The 21,092-nt window shown below is 31.7% G+C and overlaps 1 protein-coding gene across 3 annotated transcripts in view; it reads left to right on the top strand.

The window, feature by feature from the left end:
- Nucleotides 1-21,092, top strand: part of LOC142334265 (long-chain-fatty-acid--CoA ligase 1) — a 225,250-nt gene that overhangs the window by 60,951 nt on the left and 143,207 nt on the right. For all 3 annotated transcript variants that reach the window (XM_075382166.1, XM_075382162.1, XM_075382164.1), the window contains exon 2: nt 6,685-6,839. In XM_075382166.1, coding sequence (XP_075238281.1) covers nt 6,685-6,839 — 155 coding nt within the window. The remainder of the gene's footprint in view (nt 1-6,684; nt 6,840-21,092) is intronic.

The following is a 21,092-nucleotide window of genomic DNA, read 5'->3' as shown; positions in this document are numbered from 1 at the left end:
TTTACACTTAATTGAATTAATTAAGACAAGTCGTCCAATTAAATTCAACAATGGCGCTGAAGTTAACTCAATCCAAATATGTGGATTATCAGTTTTCCATAAACGGTTACAGCTGTTGTATCTACATTCGAACTTTATTTTCTAATCAAACAATTTCATGTTATTTACTTTGTTCCAAATCAAGACTTGCCCCTTTAAAGAAAATAACACTACCAAGGCTTGAATTATCTGGTTGTTTACTACTCTCATGTTTATTAGTGAAGGTTATAAATGCTCTGAATATACATATTGATGAAATACATTTGTATTCAGATTCAACATTTGTCCTAGATTCATGGACATGCGTCTGCTTGGAAGGTTATAAGTAATAGAATTACTGAAATTCAAAGAGATACCTCAAATGCTAAATGGCACTACATTAAGTCTTTGGAAAATCCAGCTGATGTATTGTCTAGGGGTTGTAATCCAAGTAAATTTAATGAAATATCGCTTTGGTGGCATGGTTCTCCTTGGCTCTTGTAATTTTCATTTCGTTGGCCAAATACCCATAGTAACTTTAATAATTATAGTAAGGATCCAGAATATCTTACAGAACAACATAAAAATATATCAACATTTTTAATACATACTGTTTTAGCTAACTATATACAACTATTTCCATCTTTATATAAGCTAATTTGTATATTTAGCTTTTGTTTCCGATTTATGTACAATCTTAAATTAAATCGGTCTGAACAAATCACTGGTCATTTAACTACAAGAAAATTAAATCAGACCCTTCCTTTTTCATAAAACAGTCTCAACATGTATATTTTAGTGATGAAACAAATAAACTTAAAAACAATCAAATTAGTTCTAATCAAAAGTAAAATCATTTTCACATGACCTATTTCTGGATGACTTAGAACTAATATGAGTGGGAGGTAGATTACAACATTCTTTATTAAACTATTAATCTAAAATCCTATTATCCTATACTCAAAGGCAAATATTACTAAATTAATTATTATTGCTGAGCATTTACGTCTTTACATTCTGGTATACAATTGACGCATCATTCACTATGCCAGAAATACTGGATCTTAAATGCTAAAATAAGCATTTCATCAATCATTAATAAATGTTTGAATTGTTTTTGTTTTAATGCAAAACCTCAAATGCAACAACTGGGTCAGTTACCACCTTTCAGAGTAGTACCTTCCTCAGGACCTACCAGGTCCTGACCAATTAGTTCAAGTTGTCGATTTAAAGACTGCTAATGGTCAGCTCCAAAGACCTGTGCATAAGTTGTGTTTTCTGTCAGTATCTGACAATTAACTGAATATTGTTTCTTTTAAAAAAACCTTTCACATGTTACTAATGAGAATATTTCTAAAATAATAATTTTATTGATTGAAATTATACTTTATTATTGTAATTCATTTATTGTATTTTATTATGCTTTCAATTGTGATTTATATTTTGGTCATAAGTGTTATATATATAATATAATATTCTTTATATATATCAATATATTTATATCTTACTCATATGCTCTTAAACTTCTAGCACTCTACTCTATAGACTAATTATTATACTACATTTACATCTACATAAATACTATGTGTAGACTCATATGCAGACAACACACACACACACACACAGAGAGAGAGAGAGAGAGAGAGAGAGAGAGAGAGAGAGAGAGAGCGAGAGAGAGAGAGAGAGAGAGAGAGATTATATATTAGATATTATAAGACACTAAATTTGTAACAAGTCATCATTGTTTACACTTTCTAGCCAATGACACATGGTAATTCAGGTCATTGGACACATCTTCTCGTAATACATGCATCATGAACAACATATTTAAAGAAATCCTACTTGCTCTAAGATTATAGGTATAAGTTTGCAAGAATATATGTATTTACGTATGTTATTACAAAGTTATTAATATTATGAGCAGTATGATTATTATTCTTATTGTATTACTATTTTTATACATTGGTCATTGATTTGTGATCACTATTATATAATATATTGATAAAAAAATGTAAAATAAATATGCCATTACATCAAAAAAAGAACTTCGTTTTTGACGGGCAGTATGTTTAAATTCATTTGTTTTCTTTGTTCTCTTGCGTAATGTAAACATCTCCTGTCATCTTGTTCTTTCTTCTTATTTTTTAATGAACCAGCTGATCTTAATTATTGTTAGGATTAATTATATGAATTTACTTTCCTTTAAGAAGTATTAGCAACAATAACACTAAATTTTTACTGTTGTAGCTAGAAATATTTAATATATATTTAAGATGTGAATAAATGTGAACTTAACTAAAAATATAAATTATTATAACTCATTACAATGTTTAATTAATGAACTGTAAATTTTGAAAGTAAATAAAGGAAGTGATTATTAATAATTGGTTATCCAGCATTACTTAATGTATACAGTTTACACAACCAACAAATTGCTACACGGCTGAAATTGTTGTACACTATTGATCCAAATAGATCTGGATGATTTATTGGACAAACTAATCTTCTGAGTAGTTTGCTAGTGATTTCATCAGGGAGGAAGAGAAATTTTTTCCTTTATACTTCCTTGTACAATGTAAAGGAAGTATTGTGATCGCGAATAATTTTGGTTTTCAGATTTCAACAGAAATATCCATTTTGACCATCCCTGAATCCATTTGACTAGTTTCGGCATGACGTCTATATGTATCTCGCATAACTCAAAAACAATTAGCTGTAGGATTTTGAAATTTTGGGTTTAGGACTGTTACAACATCTAATTGTGCACCTCTCCTTTTGATTGTAATCAACTAACCAAAAGTTTCCAAAAAATCCAAAAAAATTGGATTTTGGGCTTTTTCTTAAGTGCATTAATTAGCCCTCATTGAGAACTTTTCACAATATATCATAAATTATACTTATTTTCATTGATTCTGGAGTTTTAGTCAAATGAAATTTTAATTGATGAAATATTTGGGTCTTGTAAAGGGAAGACACATCGGTTCAAATCAGACTTCATCTCCCTGTTTTTTTTAACTTTTTTTTTATTTAAATGTATTAATTTATTAATAATTATTAACCTCTGATTGTAAAAAAAATTACAATAAATAATATAAAAAAAATGAAAAAATATCAGAAGTTAAAGATTTTATGTACTTTTTATTTTAAAAATATGTGTATATGTAATTTTATAGGCACACAAATAAGTCATGTGGTATCCACTTCAGATCTGGTGAAACGTCTGATTTTTCGGTTTTTTTTTCATTTTGTTGATGGTTACATCATAATAATTTAAAAAACATAGTATTAGATAGATATACGAGTAAGACTTACATTTATTTAAAGAGTAATAAAGGGACTTTTACTCTATCCTAATATTTCAGGTAAGATTGTTGAATTAATAATTGTATAAATATTTGATGTTAAAAAAAACTAATATTTTAGAAATTGTGTAACTATCCACTTTATTAAAGAGCTGGAAGATTGTATCTCACTTTCAAATGAAATAAGTTTAAATGAAGTGCACCAAAAAATGTGTATATATAATTTAATAAGCGTACAAGGAAGTCATGTGGTGTCCACATCAGATTTTTTGTTTGGGAAAAGAACTAAAGACCAAAGCAGTCGATGCCCGTGACACCCAAAAGAAAAAAAAAAAACAAAAAACAATAAAACTAAACTATTTTTATTACTACAGTTTTTCTAATTGTCGTTATTTTTTTCTTTTGTGACTTAAAATGTAGATAAAATAAATCTCTTAAAGTAATTTCTCTTCTGTAGTTGGTCCGTTTTCTCTTCACAAAGTACTTCTGCCGGTGAGTAGTTTAAGCGTTAGTAGATTAATTTTTAGATTATTTTACAAAATAAAATATATTCCCAGGTTTATTCTAATTAAAGTTAAAATCAGTTCACAAAAAAAATTCTTTTTTAAAATTCATACTTGCTAAACACGTGTCATTGCCACAACGAACATGTATTTTCACGAACGTTGCGAGTGCAAGTGCACCAACAAACGTCAACAAATGAAAGTTAGTAAGTCATCAAAAGAAAAGATCGATGCGACTGAAATTGATACTCATGTATTTTGTGGTATGAAACAAAACAAACTTATTTATAAAGTAAAAAAAAAATTAAGAGGCTTTTACCTATCGATTACTATTGACTGCATCGAAATTAATTATTTTCAACAATCGTCTTAATTTAGGTTTTAACTAAAAACGGTTAACGTTCGATTTATTTATCAGACGTTAATATAGCTCTAGGATTGACTGTAATTAACTGTTCATGCGTTGACACTATAGTGATTCTGGCGTCGACTAAAAAACAATTTACGTCTGTTTCAACTATATCTAAAAAGTGTGCACTACATGTTATATCACTGAATAAAAATGGTCGAGCTGTTATACAATGTGCGGTTGTAGTTTGCTGGTTTTTCGTATGTTTACCTATACCTTAAAGTCTGTAATAAATAGTCTTACGAAATAACAAAAATGTGTGTATATTTTATGAATTTTAATGCTGGAACTGCAACAACTGTGTCGCGGATACACAAATAGGATGTATTTGTGTATAAACCAACTTGCGTGGAAAGTTTTCGTAAACTTTCCGTGGAGAATTGAGCAATCCTGTTTTCAAATTCTCTAAAACGTCATCTGTCAAGCGAGTTGGTCGACCACTACGTTTTCTGTCGCAAATACTATTTGTCTCTCGAAACAAGCGATTGCAATATTGCCGTTGGTTTAGGTCTCTCGTAAACGATGACGGAATCGAATTTTTAAACACAGTGTTAGTGTTGAAGCTTGGATCCATCTCGATGGTTATGTGAACAGTCAAAACTGTCGAATTCGGGCGGTTGAAAATTCTAACGCTTTACAAGACAAATCTTTGCATCGTGAAAAAATTGGTGTGTGGTGTGCGATATCTCGTCATCATATAGTCGGACCCATATTCTTCGAACAGACAGTAAGTGGTGAATTATACAGGAATATTGTGCGCCAATTTGGGTCCCTCATGGAACCTCAAGAACGGTATTGATTGTTTCAGCAAGACGGCGCTACATGCCACACGTCTCGAGAAACCGTGGATTTTCTGCAAGAGTTCTTTGATGATCGAATAATAAGCAAGGGCTTATGGCCTCCAAAGTTCCCAGACCTCACATCTGCTGACTACTTTTTGTGGGGCTATATTAATTCTGAGGCCTTCAAAAACAATCTTCACACTATTGATGAACTTAAAGTCAATATTACAGACTTAATCACGAATATTTCCAATGCAACTCTTAAAAAGGTTTCTGCTAATATGCTGAAAAAAGTCCGTGCGTGTATAACCGCAAGGGGTGGGCATTTAGAGCATATTCTTTAACAATTATGTAAGTAATAGCTTTTTATTAAATCTCTTTTGTAAGTAACAAATACATTTTTTTATTCCACCTAAATTTCCCTTTCTTAAATTACATTTAAAATTGGATAACAGGACTAAAAAATCACTCTGTATTTATGATAATTATATTTTTCCGACGGTTCCATGTTTGAAAAACTTAATTTATCTTTTAATGTTAATCAGGTGACATCTTTCTACAAGATGTCCGATATCCTAAACCGCACTGTTATTTGCTTCTGATGTAATTACATTTCATGCTAATATTGCTCAGTATTATTTTTTATATGTGTCCTAAAGGTTCTTCATATTTAATATTAACCTTATCATACGTGTAACATTATCGAACCAAGTAATTCAAGTCTATTGATATATCTTCCAGTGTAAAGGATAAATTTTGTTCTTCAGGAAAATAAGGTGATTTACCAAAACGTACTGCCCTCTGTCCGCAATGTGGAAAAACTGACTAGCAATATGACTGAAGTATCTTTACCACATAATCATGATGCTTTAGATATTTCAACGTCAGCTATCCGCGACCCGATTTAAAATATAAAGATAGTCTGCCGAAACTTGTGTAGTCTCGTGAACTTACTGCATTTCACTCATTCCACATCGTCATTCTACGCGGGAGACTTCGGTTTTTCTGTCAATGATTTGATTTAAAAATAATGTCGAAATCCCTATTTCACCGGATATAAATCACTATGCCAGTCGGTAGTTTGACACAATTCTGTCTACATTACCAAAACAGAGTTCAATTTAGTCTACTACAGACTATTTTTCACTTCCACTCGCCGATCACGGACTCTGTGGTTATTATTCAATCAAATAATTCTGCTCGGAACGCTTAGCGAGATTCAAAGCAATTGTTTGGATCCAGAATAAGAAATTTCTTTCCTTCGAAATCGTGCAGACCGCATATTAGTTATAATTGTGTTATAGTTAGGTGGTTAACCTTTATCTACCATTATTACCATGATCACCTTCTTGATTACAGATTTTTGTTGAAAGATGCTGTGAGATGTAGGAATTGTTCTCGCTTTCAGTTTCAATACTACGTCTGAATTCGTCCAATTTAATTATATTAAGTGTATAGATGAAAATAGGTACTGCGTTAGAATTTATATTAACGCCATGGCTTCATGTTATGAAATACTAATAATAAAGTTTCGTTTTCAGGTGCCTGCTAATCTTAAAACAAATTGAAATACAGTTCTCTATTACTGCCGCTACTATTGTAACTATTATTAATGAAATTCTATAAATACCTGTTTAATTCTATATTTTAATATTTTTTTCTTCTTGCAGTGGAAGACATGGACCAATATTTAAATTACGTGGGAGGTCCTGTTGGAGCCATTGCCCTAACAGGAGTTGCGGCTTTTTCAGCATATTACCTCGCTAGTCGACCGTTACCAGAGAAACCGCTCGTTCCTCTTCACAATCAAAGTACACTTCTACCGGTAAGAAGTCTAAGCGTTAGTAAATTAGGTTTTAGATTATTTTATAGAATAAAATGTTGTCGCCGGTTATTCTAATTAAATGGTTAATTAAAGTTGAAGTCAATTAAATCTAGTTCACTACAACAACGATTTTCAAACATTAGTCTTTGTATGAAAGTTAATTTAAACATTAATGGATTTGTATGCAAGTTTTTCAATGTCAAAAATAAATTTAGCACCATTAAAAAAATTGCTTTGTATCAAAAGAGGTTTATAACGAAGATTTAATAAATTCAGTGCATCAAGCATTGCAAAGATATTTTCAGTTTTTATATAATCTAGTGAATATTTTTATAATTTTTACTAAAAACACGTATATAATTTTAATTATCGTCTTTCTTACCGTACATTTGTAGTAAAAATCTCTTACATGTTTCGCCGAATCAACGTATCAGGATAATCAGGGTATGAAAATATCCACAAGTACGTTTAGTCAGTTTTGCATACAAAAAACACGTAATATAACATCCGTGTAAATTGCTCGGCAATTTTCTAGTGTGCTTCTTATAATTATATACCTATATAAAACTATATATTTATAATACTGTGGTGTGATGTTATGTGTTTTTTGTATGCGAAACTCACAAAACGTAAATGTGGATATTTTCATTTCCTGATGATGCTGATACATCGATGCTACGAAACATGTAGAAAATTCCTATGACAAATGTATAGTAAGGCAATAATTAAAATTATATATGTGTTTTTAGTAATATATAAAAAATCTGATACGGGTACCACATTACTTCCTAGTACGTCTATTAAATTATATATACAGTACACATTTTTTTTATAATGAATTATTATTTATTGTAAAAAATCGTTTACAATCAGAGGTTAATAAATCAATAATTTAAATTTAAAAAAAAAAATTAAAAAAAAGGAGGTGAAATCTGATTCGAACCGGTGTGCCTTCCCCTTCTAAGATCCAAATATTTCATTTGGCTATAACACTTGAACCAATGAAAGAAAGTACCACTTATGATACATCGTTGAAAATCTCTCAATGAGGGCTTTATTACTGCAGTTAAGAGAAAATCCAAAGTCTAAATGTTTTTGGATTTTGGGCTTTTTTGGACACTTTTGGTTAAGTCGATTGCAATGAAAAAGGGAGGTGCACAACTAGTTGTTACAACAGTCCTAAATCCAAAACTTCAACATCCTGCGGCTAATCTTTTTGAGTTATGTCAGATATATATGTACGTACATACATACAGACGTCACGCCGAAACTAGTAGAAACGGATTCAGGGATGTTAAGAATGGATATTTCCGTTGAATCTGAAAACCGAAATTTTTTGCGATCACAATATTTCCTTTACTTCGTACAAGGAAGTAAAAATATATATACAACATATCATAAAAAAATGCTGACAAAAAAGTTAATCTAATGGATATTTTATAAGTAATCAATTATAGATTGAACCTTGTTATCATCATCGAATTCAGATTTCGACTGACATCTTTTGAGAATCTTCACCATTAAAATTAGTAACTTTTATTACGAAATATCATGATAATATTAAATTTATTATTTTTTTACTTCCTTGTACGAAGTAAAGGAAGTATTGCAATCGCGAAAAATTTAGGTTTTCAGATTTCAATGGAAATATCCATTTTGACCATCCCTGAATCCATTTTGACTAGTTTCGGCGTGACGTCCGTACGTACGTATGTATCTCGCATAACTCAAAAACGATTAGCCGTAGAATGTTGAAATTTTGAACTTAGGATTGTTGTAACATTTAGTTGTGCAATCGACTCGACCAAAAATGTCCAAAATCCAAAAAATCTGGATTTTGGATTTTTTCTTAACTGCAGTAATAAGCCCTCATTGAGAGCCTTTCAACGATATATCATAAGTGGTACTTATTTTCATTGGTTCCAGAGTGATAGTCAAATAAAACTAATTAATGAAATGTTTGGATCCTACAAGGTGAAGGCACATCGGTTCGAATCCGACCTCATTTCCTGTTTTTTTTTTTAATTTAAATATATTGATTTAGTAATAATTATTAATCTCTTGACTGTAAAAAACTTTTACAATAAATAATAATTCGATAGTAACAATAAAAAATATGAAAAAAATCAGAAGTTATTAGTGAAATAGAATTTTATGCACTTTTCATTTTAATAAGATGTGTATATGTAATTTAATAGGCGTACAAGGAAGTCATGTGGTATCCGTATCAGATTTTTTTTTAAATAACGATGCAAATAAAAAAATATAAATTAAAAAAAAAATAATAAATACATTAAAAAAATAATAAATTACTAGTTATGTACTGACGTAGCTGTCGGCTTTTTAAGGCGAATTGTACAGAGTTATAATCTGTACAATTTGCCGGGTTTATTTTTGTCGAAAATCAATAGACAGTATTTATTTGCGGTTTACTATTGGAAGGGAAAGCTAAAAGATTTTTTACGGTATGTTTTAAATCGCCCGTCTGCAATTTTTGATTTAAATTTTGATACATCAATCTATTTTTCTTTTTCAGAATTTTTGACTTTGAAAATTACATTCCGTTTATAATTTTACGGTTTTTACCGATAGTTCCGACATTGTTTACAAAATCTAATAAACTAATAAATAATCTGTGGTTAGATAACTTATTGAAATAGCTTGTTTTTTTAACTAATTTGGATAATCTTGTTAAACGATTTCAGTCAGAATAAAGATAGACAATTGTGATCTAAACGATGAACATGTATCATTAATGAAGCTATAATCTAAATTAACAAGTATAAAAATTTAAATATGTAAATATATAATAACACAGAATGTCAAAGTATTTATAAAGAATATATCCATCCCTGTTTGTAATATTATAAAACATATTTTATATAACGACGTTGAAGATGAAAATTGATAGATAAAAAGGCATTAGAGGATGCAATGATACATGATAAAGAAATGTGCAAAACTTGTTATATCGGACAAATATAGAAATTTATTTAATAAAGCATTTGAAGAAAGAATTTATCGTTTATTGAAACGGTGTTAGGAATGTCTTGACAAGTTCTTTAAGGATAGTAATTTTATTATACCAGTGGAATATTATGATTAAAGTAACTCTCTAAACGTCAAAAGCAGTCGAGTCAAGATATGTACAAAAATTTTTAATGTTGAATAAAAAATCCCGCGATTTTATAATTTGTGTTTTTTTTTGCAATTGAAAAATTTAATTTTATTGATATTATAAAAGGTTAAACTCAATCGGGTTGGTAGATAATAAGGAAAATACATCAAAATACGTACTTGTTAATCAACTTAAAAACTATAATAGATTGATACGAGTAAGGTTTAGAGTCCCAAAATCAGAAGCGATTAGCCGATGAAGAAATAAAATGAAGAGGATTTTTACTGAATTTTTTTAAATGTTTTTTACTTACGTATCAGATGCTGTACTTTTTAACATAAAGTATTTACGACATCAAGGGAAATATATATTTTAAAGTAAAACTGGAACACGACTTTAAAATGATAAAATGGGAAGATTGAATAGAAACAACGACCCGTAATCAAAAGTCATCTTAAAAGATTTCATAAAAGTCGATTAATCCAATCTGAAGATATCAAGCAAAACGATAACTAATGGAAAAAAATAAGTATTTCTTTCTATGAAAGAAATCGTTCATATAAGAGACCAAAGTGACATATTAATGTACGGAATCATCTTAGTACAAAAATGTGACGTCCAGAAACGACAAAAAAGACAAAAGGATTTTTTGCTGTCAAGCATAATCAAAAATTATCGTAACTTATTAAGGGACATTAAATTATAAGAAAAATTTACCTAAACTCTGAATAAAATTTTGAGATATGCTATCCATAATATTCATATCTCCCTGTCCCCTTGGCCAATTATGATCAAGATTATCGGCATTAATATCTCATCCACGGAAATTATCGTGCCAAATCGGTCCATTTCAGTATGGAATTATCAAGCAAAAACATACATACGTACAAATTATCTTATTAAGGGACATTAAATTATAAGAAAAATTTACCTAAACTCTGAATAAAATTTTGAGATATGCTATCCATAATATTCATATCTCCCTGTCCCCTTGGCCAATTATGATCAAGATTATCGGCATTAATATCTCATCCACGGAAATTATCGTGCCAAATCGGTCCATTTCAGTATGGAATTATCAAGCAAAAACATACATACGTACAAATTATCTTATTAAGGGACATTAAATTATAAGAAAAATTTACCTAAACTCTGAATAAAATTTTGAGATATGCTATCCATAATATTCATATCTCCCTGTCCCCTTGGCCAATTATGATCAAGATTATCGGCATTAATATCTCATCCACGGAAATTATCGTGCCAAATCGGTCCATTTCAGTATGGAATTATCAAGCAAAAACATACATACGTACAAATTATCAATACTAAAATTATATTTTTTGTTAGAGTGGGTCATAAAAGTCAAGATTTAAAAAAATTGCAATATGCAGAATTGTATCCGATTAGCTTACTTTCCGTTATATAGTATACTACACACCTATACAGTATGACTTTATAACACAAACGTAGTGATATAAACAATAATAATAGTCCTTAGATTGCCTATAGACATGGGATCAGTTCATATAGACAGGCGGAATACGGAAAATCTAACATGTACTGATAAATTGCGCATCTGCGAAACAAGTTACTGATCTCCCTGAAAGTTTCCTTAAAGTTTTGAGCAAGAACTACGAATCCTTGAATACATAACTTACTGTCATTAATCAGTGACTGTAAAAAAAAGGATGATATTTACATAGTAAGGCAGATTAATCTTAACAAAAAATAATTCGTTCGATACTAATTATAGGTATATTTGAATATAACTTGGAACATAGTATAAGATGTACTGATAGAAGTTTTCCATTCATTGTTAGGGATTTTTACTTGAAGAAACCGTTCAGAAAAAGCAGTATTTGTTTTACCTTTGTAATAGTTGTATTACATACATTTTGTTTAGTTGTACTATATTTCGCTTTTAAAAATATACTAATAGAAGAATGGTTTTATCTATGTTTTATTACGTAAATTTAGACGGTTTTATCACCACTTTAAAGACCGTACTTCAAAAGTAATTATCATAATATTATGATTATTACCTACAGTATTTTTGAAAGAAGGATTGCAGCAACACCATTATCAGCCACGGTAAGGACAGAAAAAGCCCCCCCCCCCCCAACATGGTCCAGAGGCATCCCTACCACCATCAAATCACTCCAAAGACGCATTGGCAATTCTTATCCCAGAATCCTCATCGTAAACCCAACAGGATTCGGCCGACACTGCAGAAACTAAAATGGGAATAAAAAATCAAAATAAGTAAAATAAATGGTTAGCGAGGAAGAAAGAATTACCTAAGAAAGAATCGCGCAATACGAGTCAAACGACTCAAACAGCTCCATTCGGAGGAAAGGTTATGCTCCCTCAAGAATGTGGAGGACGTAATTTTGGCAAGTAGAGCCCACTTTGCCCATAATTCCTCAGAAATGAGTTATTTTACGCAGATGTTGTTGAGAAAAATTTTTATTTAACCGGCTTAAATTTATTTTACAACAAAATAAATTTTTATCCGAATTAAATACTCTCTGAGAACAGGTACGGTGTTCTAAAAGAACAACTGGCCCATCTCAGAAATAGTGTGACATGTAGAAATTTCCCAACCCCGTAGGAGAAGACACCCACCTTGTGGCGATTCCGGTCGCCACACCATCCTCTCCGTTCTGAACCCTGAGGGGCTTTACCGGAGGTCGACTTTAGACCCTCTAAGTGATTACATCTCACAGCCATCAGCCAGGCCTCAGTCGGGATGCCACCGATGCAAATGCCTCTGCAGACATTTACATCAGTAAAAATTATTATCTCACCCAATGCCTTCGCTTTAGGCTACTTTCGGATATCTTCACTCTTCTTTTCCTACAATATCACCCTCTGAACTAGCTAACCGAGTCCGCGGAAGCGCGAACCCTGCGCCTAGTCCAATTTCAATACCAACGCTTGTGACTCTAAATGCCTCAACCACCGGCTAAGTAACGAGTCATTACAATGCTAAACTCGTACAGTTCAAAATGTGCTATAAGTAACAACAAAATTGAAGTAACCTGAAGACCGCCTTCGGCAAGACAGTGCCACACCTCATGGCTGTATGGACTACCATGCCCTCGATAGCGCAGTCACCCCCCGCCGACATCCGGTCCGCCACTCGACTTCAACAATTAATTATTTTGAGTTAACCGAGGCTCGTTGCCAAAACTCCTACTCCCTGGAAATCAAATGTCTCGGCCGAAACCCTAGTCACACGGAATCCTCCTCCGTTTAAACACCTTCAGCCGATCTACGTAATGTAAGGAAACAGAGGAAACCATCAAATGAATTACAAAAACAATTTATAAAAACTATGTGTGATTTTTTTTTACTTTCTTGTCCGAAGTACAAGGAAGTAGTATTGTAATCGTGAAAAATTTCGGTTTTTCAGATTTCAACGGAAATAACCATTTTGACCATCCCTGAATCCATTTTGACTAGTTTCGGCGTGACGTCCGTACGTACATATGTATCTCGCATAACTCAAAAACGATTACCCGTAGAATGTTGAAATTTTGGATTTAGGACTGTTGTAACATTTAATTGTGCACTTCCTCTTTCGATTGCAGTCGACTAAACCAAAAATGTCCAAAAAAAACCCAAAATCCAAAAAAAAAATCTGGATTTTGGACTTTTTCTTAACTGCAGTATAAGCCGTCATTGAGAGCTTTTCAACGATGTATCGTAAATGGTACTTATATTCATTGGTTCCAGAGTTATAGCCAAATAAAATTTTAATTAATGAAATATTTGGATCTTACAAAGGGAAGGCACATCGGTTCGAATCCGACTTCATTTTTTTTTCTTTTTAACTTTTTTTTAATTTAAATATATTGCTTTATTAATAATTATTAATCTAATTAATAAATAATAAATAATTCAATAAAAAATTTTTAAAAAATATGAAAAAATTCAGAAGTTATTAGTGAAATAAAATTTTATGTACTTTTCATTTTAAAAAAAGTGTGTATATGGAATTTAATAGGCGTACAAGAAAGTCATATGGTGTCCACATCAAATGTTTTTATATCGTTTACTTGGTGAGTAATCATAGATATTCAGAGATACTGCAGCAAAGAGCAGCTTACACGGTAACTTTTATCTATAGTGATTTTTAATTTATTCATTTATTTTATAAATTATTATATCGTTTAAGGTTCTATTTTTATGATTTCCAGGAAATTACCACTCGCCTGTAAATATTTTTTATCATTTCTTTTAAACATGAAAAATAAAAAAATCATTATTATTAATTCCATTAAATTAATTTTTTTTAGGTAATTTCGAATTTTTATGTAAGATTTTTAAGGCATATTATAGTAAAAAAATTATAATTGCAATAATACGATTCTTTTTTCATTAGTTTTATATAAAAAGAAATTTTATCTATAGATTTCGTCTATTACTATAATAACTTACTACATTTTTAAAACGATTAATAACAGTATTTTGTTTTTAATTTTTTATTGCATCATTGTTCTTCAACTGTGTTTAGACGCAAGCAGGACTTATTTATTTATTTTGGCCCGGACAAAAAGTGATTGGTAAAGTGCTCTAAATAAAAACTGGGATAAAACAATACACTGCACTTTATACAAAGAGTTTTAACTATCAACAAAAACATTTTGCCAATCGTTCGGTAGAACCTACTTTAATTATTTCCAATGGAAACTGTAAAATATGTGATTTTATATGGTCTTGTTGTAAAGGAAAAAACTGCGTAGTTATGTAATCAATAATTACACAGTTTTGACAAAATTTTTATAACGTCTACAAAATAATTATAAGAGGACACAAGCTACATTTGCCTAGACCAAAATTTTTACGGTTTTTTTTTTTATTATAGTTCTTAAAGTTTATAAAACCGCGTGATTTTTCAATATAGTTCAATCGATAAATTTTATAACTTTTTTTTACCCGCTGGTACTACCGTTAGTACTGCTTCAGAGGATGAGATGAAATGACAGTTTTGTAGCGTATGAATTTATGTGTACACGCTACAAAATTTAAGACCGGGATTCGAACCAAGGACCTCTGGATGAAAGGCCGAGAGTTGTCACTCGCGCAGGTTTTACAACCTAGTAATTGTAAATCTTTTAGTTTTTATAAATCTTGGGATTGAATCCTTTTATTGTTGAGAACAATCAAGTATAAGCTTTTTTTTATGTTAATTTTTTCTGGATTTGGTCGGAAAAAATTTCCTGTATAATCTAAATTTAAAGAATATTTCACATTTATTTGCGTTTGTTTTTTCCCTACATTTAAGGGTTATAACCATAATGCAGATACAGTACAGCCCCGCTACACCGCGGCTCGATATACTGCGGATACAGTTATAACGCGGATTATAACATGTCCCCCAAAAAATATCTGCATATCTGAAAAAATAAAATAGGATGAAGAAATGCAAGTCACCCTACCACTGTATTCGGTATCAGTGTAAGACCCATCATAAATCCTTTGAAATTGTCAACAATACGCTTCTAATATAACATCTGTCTGTAATATAACATGTGTCACTACCAATTTTAAAGCCTTGGAATTCCCAAAAAACATGATTCAATAAAACTAAACTATGATTCAAATACGCTAATAGGAGAAATTCTTATGGTATACTGCACATGACTCATTTCCTGTAACTGCGATAAGACTATCAATGTGCTGCCTGTACAAGGCACAGTATACGGTATCTGAATGTTATTACTAGAGACTTTTACTAGAGATTGTATGCAACATAAAAATCTTGAAATATGCATGAAAAATACTTAAAATATGCACATAAAATATGAAAAAGTATCAAAATATACAGCTTTAAATGATAAAAAAATATTAATTTTTAGTTTTTTTTATTTCAAAATCAACACATTTAGTAAGTAGTTGAATAACATATCGATAATTAACAATTATTTAACACTTTATTACTTTTGTAAACATAAACAATCAGGTACTGTTCTAAATAATCGGTAGTAAGAATTTGTTTTCGATCATTCAAAATATTTTTATAAGCGGAAAAGGATCGCTCCTCATCCACGAAGTAACTGGGCAGTATTTGAATTTGGGAGTTATGTTAGCGTTTATTGATACTGGTAAAAGTTCACCCGTCCCATTAATAAAACCATCAATTGACACAAAGGTTCAAAGCCTGGGTTATTGTTCAAAATGTTTTCAAATTTTGCTTTAAGATTACACGGGATACCTCTGGCAATGCGGAGTTCATTTGGCGGATTTTATTCATTAACTGAATAGATTCAGTCAACGGCAAACCTTGAGTTTCAAGCTTTTTAATATTCGGAGGTATGTGGGAGAAATAAGGGCTAATCACAGCTACTTTTTTTTTATACTAGAATCGTTAAATGCTTCCTTGGACTGACAAACTGCCATAGCCTCTGCACCATCCAAGTCGTTTACTAGACCTTTGATGGCCTCGAAATGTTCATTGTAAACCAGCACAGCTTCAATCCACGTTCCCCATAGAGTTACCAATGGTTTGGGAGGTAAAGGCACATTTGGAAGTTTTTCTTTATAGGCCTTCTGAGAGAAATATAAACAGTGTTTCATCTGCAGAAGATTCAGGAAATATGTTTTTAATACCCTCATTCACGAATCTGGCGATCGTAGAATGATTTGTCTTTTCAAAGTGTTTGCAAGCCAACAAATAGGAAGAAGAGGGCTCTAGTTTTAATGCACCGATAATTAAATTCGCAATGTAACGGCCACAAGTGTCGGTAGTTTCGTCGCTGAAATCCAAATAATGCTATCCTTGAGTTCATTGCTTATTTCTTCCAGTACGTGCAGGTAAATTGTTGGTATGTAACTTTTACGCAATGCTGATTCATCTGGTATATTTTGATTCAAGGAATATTTTCGCAAAAAATCTTTGAAGGTAGGATTTGTAAGTTTGTGAAGAAGAATATTACTTGTAAGCAATGCTTCACATAAGTTCATGGTAAATTGGTTTTTTGTTTACCTTTGGAAGTGAAATCACTGCTACTTGCCGCTGTTACAAGTTGTGGGCCTTTCTTTTGCGATCCTGCGATATGAAAACTTGTCTTGACATGCTAGTCTATTTGAAACTTTTTTGTGCACAAAATATTTTTCTCGCAAACTCGACAATATAAAAGTTTTCCGTCGTATGTAAATATTCCAGAATAGTCAGCTATCCACGATGAGACGCTTTTTTCGGGTGGTATGGTACACATTTAACTTTACACAAACAAATAAAAAACTAAACTGATGAACGCGTAAACAAAATGCGTAATTTAATTTCCTAGTGGCAGGAGTGCTGCAGTAGGTATGCGCGACGCTGAACGGTATCGTCCGTCCTTGTCTCGCTAGTTTGTGTTTTACTTGGCCTCATAATAATATTATCCTACCAAGAGAATAGACGCGCGGCTGCTACGTGCCCTGTAAGAAACCTGTGGCTAATAGTTTTGGCCGGTTACAACGTAAGACTTCATTTTTTCGTAGATATCCTACCGAAAAATATTGTAAATGTAGCGAAAATATGCATCATCACTCGATTTTAAGGAAACTACGGAATAACCGGTGAGAATTGGCTTAATATGCAAATGCATATAATCCGGTCTCTAGTTATTACATATTGTGATTTATTCCGACTGCTTTTACTGTGTTTATCAGTATCGTTTTATTACGTTGGTTAATTTATTAGATTTCGCAGTGTTTGTTTTCGTTCATATTTTCCTAACATGTCGTCTACACGAAAAACGTATTCTGTAAAGGAAAAATCAGAAATTATTGAAAAGATTAAGGCAAGTCGTTCGAAAGACAGTTTATCCCGGGAATTCGGTGTGCCTGAAGATACTACTAAACGTGGTTTGGTGAAAGAAGAACATAAATTGCCTTTTTTTATCGATTAGGTAAACAGTAGAACTTGATCGCAAAAAGTTAGACTCGGTGATGTTAATGTTGTAGACGACTGTAGGTACCTTTGATTTTTGCAAAAACGGAGTGAAGGAGTGCCGCTATCAGGGCCAATACTTCAAGCTCAGGCACTAAATTTTCACGAACAAATTAACAGTGGAGAAGAATTCAGTGCTTCTAGCGGTTAGTTATCGCGATAGAAAATCCGTCAGGCACAGGCCAAATAAATATCAAAGGAGAATCTCGTTCAGCAGATGTGACGGCAGCTGAACATTTTTCAATATTACAATATTGAAAACAAACAATATTACAATTAGTACATTTATTATTACATTTGTTAATATTATTAACAAACAATATTACAATCAGTTATAGAAGAGAATAACTTCAGCAACAAACAGTTGTGTAATTGTGATGAAACTACTTTGTATTGTAAACTATTGCCAACAAAAACATTAAGTGTGAAGCGAGCACCAAATAAATCCGGTATGAAAATGAACAAAGAAAGGGTAATTTTTCTTTTGTGTGCCAATAAATCAGGAAATCATAAATTGAAGCCGTTGCTCATTGGAAAGTATGCCAGCCCACGTTGCTTCAAACACGTTAATATGAATTCATTACCGGTTATTTTTAAAAATAATAAAAATGCTTGGATGACGTGTAATATTTTTTAACGTGGTTTAACGACAAATTTGTGCTTTGTGTTAAATATTATATACGAGTTCAAAAATTAGAAGAAAAAGCTTTATTACTTCTTGACAATTGCTGAAATTTAAAGTTGGGAAAATAATCGCAATTTTGTTTACCCAAGAACACCACATATATGATCCAACGATTAGACCGAGGAGTTATTTGGGCATTTAAAGATTTTTACCGACGAGAGCTATTGACCGCTATCGTTAACTCAGAATTACAAGTAACAGAACTTCTTAAAACTGTGTCATTAAAAGTGTTGTATATAAAGCTGGAACAGCATGGAGTAACGTAAATTCTATTACAGAGAATACATAAGACATTAAAACAGGAAATGTTCATATTTTTACTGACGAACACGCACTGGAATCGTCAAATTCAACCGGGCAAGAATTGTCTGTAAATAATCTCATTGAGTGAGTTCAAAAAGACAATGAAATACCCATTGCCCATTGCATGACCGACGAAGAAATTGTAAACTCCTACAACCTACAACCTAACGTCCCTCCTTTGACGGAGGAAGAAGAGGAATGTGTTGCAGAGGTCGCTTATAAGAAGAGGTTTACACCCTCAATAAAAGAACTTCTGGGAAGTATAAATAGTGTAATAACTTGAATGGAGCACAAAGTGATGGTGATGATTGTCATTTAGTGCATTTACAAAATGTAAAGTCATTTATTATAAAGAAGAAACATACAACCGCGAAACGAAAAACAATAACTTCTTAATTTAAAAAATAATTTACATTCAAAGAAAAAATTACGTATCTTCCGCACTTAACTTGTTTCTATGTAAGTAGACATTATACTGTGTTGAAGTTAAACTATTATTAAACTATTATCGATTGATTTTTTTGCCTATTTTTTTAATTGATCCCCTTTGTGATTTAAAATTTACTTCTCAAAATAACACAATTAGCCTATAACGCGGGTGTCATGTCAGCCCCGCGTTGTAGCGGGGTTACACTGTATTTTGAAGCCTTAAGAGCCTTTCCCTGATATCGTATATTTAATTTTAAAACGAAGGATAACAGATAGAAAATTCGTATTTTGAATTAAGAAGTGAGGAATCATTTAATAGCATATAGGTATTATACTCGGACAAAATTATCTTTTTAAAAGACTATTTTGAAGGATTATCAATTTTAATGAAGACCCACAGTTGAAGGAATATTATATTAACGGGAATGTTTTAATTATATTAAATACTTCTTAATCAGACTCCGTAAAAAAAAAAAAATAATAAATTTTGCTCTCTACAACGAGAACAGTTTAATTCAGAAAACAAATTTATATAGCGACAATAAAAACAAAGCGGCATCTACGTAGCTTAGGTTTCACGTAGTGTATTTAAAGACAGTTAATCATTTGTAACTCTTACCGCAACAATGAATTTGAATCTTAGCCAATAAAGAAGTCAATCAAAATGTCAAGATCATTATCTGCTGTGACAGCAATCAAGCGCTGCTCAAGAAGGTGTCATTTTAAATGTTATTCATTCATTCGGATTATACGACTATTTTAATAAGCATATTTTAAATTTTTCTTAAAACTATTAAAACAGAAATTAAATTTTAATGAATTTAGAATTCACGATCGGAAAAGTAGTTTGTATTAATAGCAATATATTTTGTGAAATACTTCGATTTTTACAAAAACTATTATTTTAATTAAAATAATGATATGAAATAATAATATGTCTTAGATTTCATTTCGGTTTAGTTGGTACAGGAGTTTTAATTTCAACACTCATTCAGGTAGTAAATTTGTAAAGAGACCGAAATTAATTATATTGTTTTTTCTTTCTTTAGCGTACGTTTTACTGTTCATATTTAACATTTCGCTTGTTATCGTTAGATTCATTGATGTGAGGACAGTGGCGTTGGCTCGTGCTGTCAACAGCTACGTTATCGCCACACCATCCTCCTTATACTCGTATAAGTACGAGTATAAACAGATTTTTTGGACGGAATAAAGATCATGATGGTTATAAAACGGTGTCTCAAGATCTTGATAAATGAACCTCCTCGAGTATGGGCCGATTTCTTATATTTTTACTGTGAAACCGCAAAAGCAGTATCAGCAATTCGGCCGAGGGTTGACGTCACCATTCAAAGAGATCGAAAATCTCAATAGGCTATTAATCGAACACCCTTCTCAAAACGATCGGTGAAAATGAAAATTCAAAGAATTTTCTCCACCAAGAGAATTCTTACATGAGGTAGCGAACGAAAGGATAATCGCATTCACGTAATTGTGAACAAGCGTCTCTGCTGAGAACACCGCCAGAAGAAAGAAACCGCCAGCCAGTAAGTCAGCACACCAATTCCCTCAGACAGTCGGGCAGTCGAAGTTTTAGCCGACCAGATCTGTTATCCATTACCTTTCACACTCACTACTATTCTGGGCGTGCGTTATTTCGACTCCTCCTCCTTTTATTTTACCTTTTCCGAGCACTCCGAATCAAACCGTCTTCTCTTCCCTTAGTCTAATATGTTTCCTCGTTAGAAAGATTCTTATATTAGTTCCAAAAAC

This window comes from Lycorma delicatula, chromosome 1 (assembly GCF_047948215.1).
Source record: "Lycorma delicatula isolate Av1 chromosome 1, ASM4794821v1, whole genome shotgun sequence".
NCBI classification, from domain to species: domain Eukaryota; kingdom Metazoa; phylum Arthropoda; class Insecta; order Hemiptera; family Fulgoridae; genus Lycorma; species Lycorma delicatula.
This window is presented reverse-complemented; position numbering and strand designations above follow the sequence as displayed.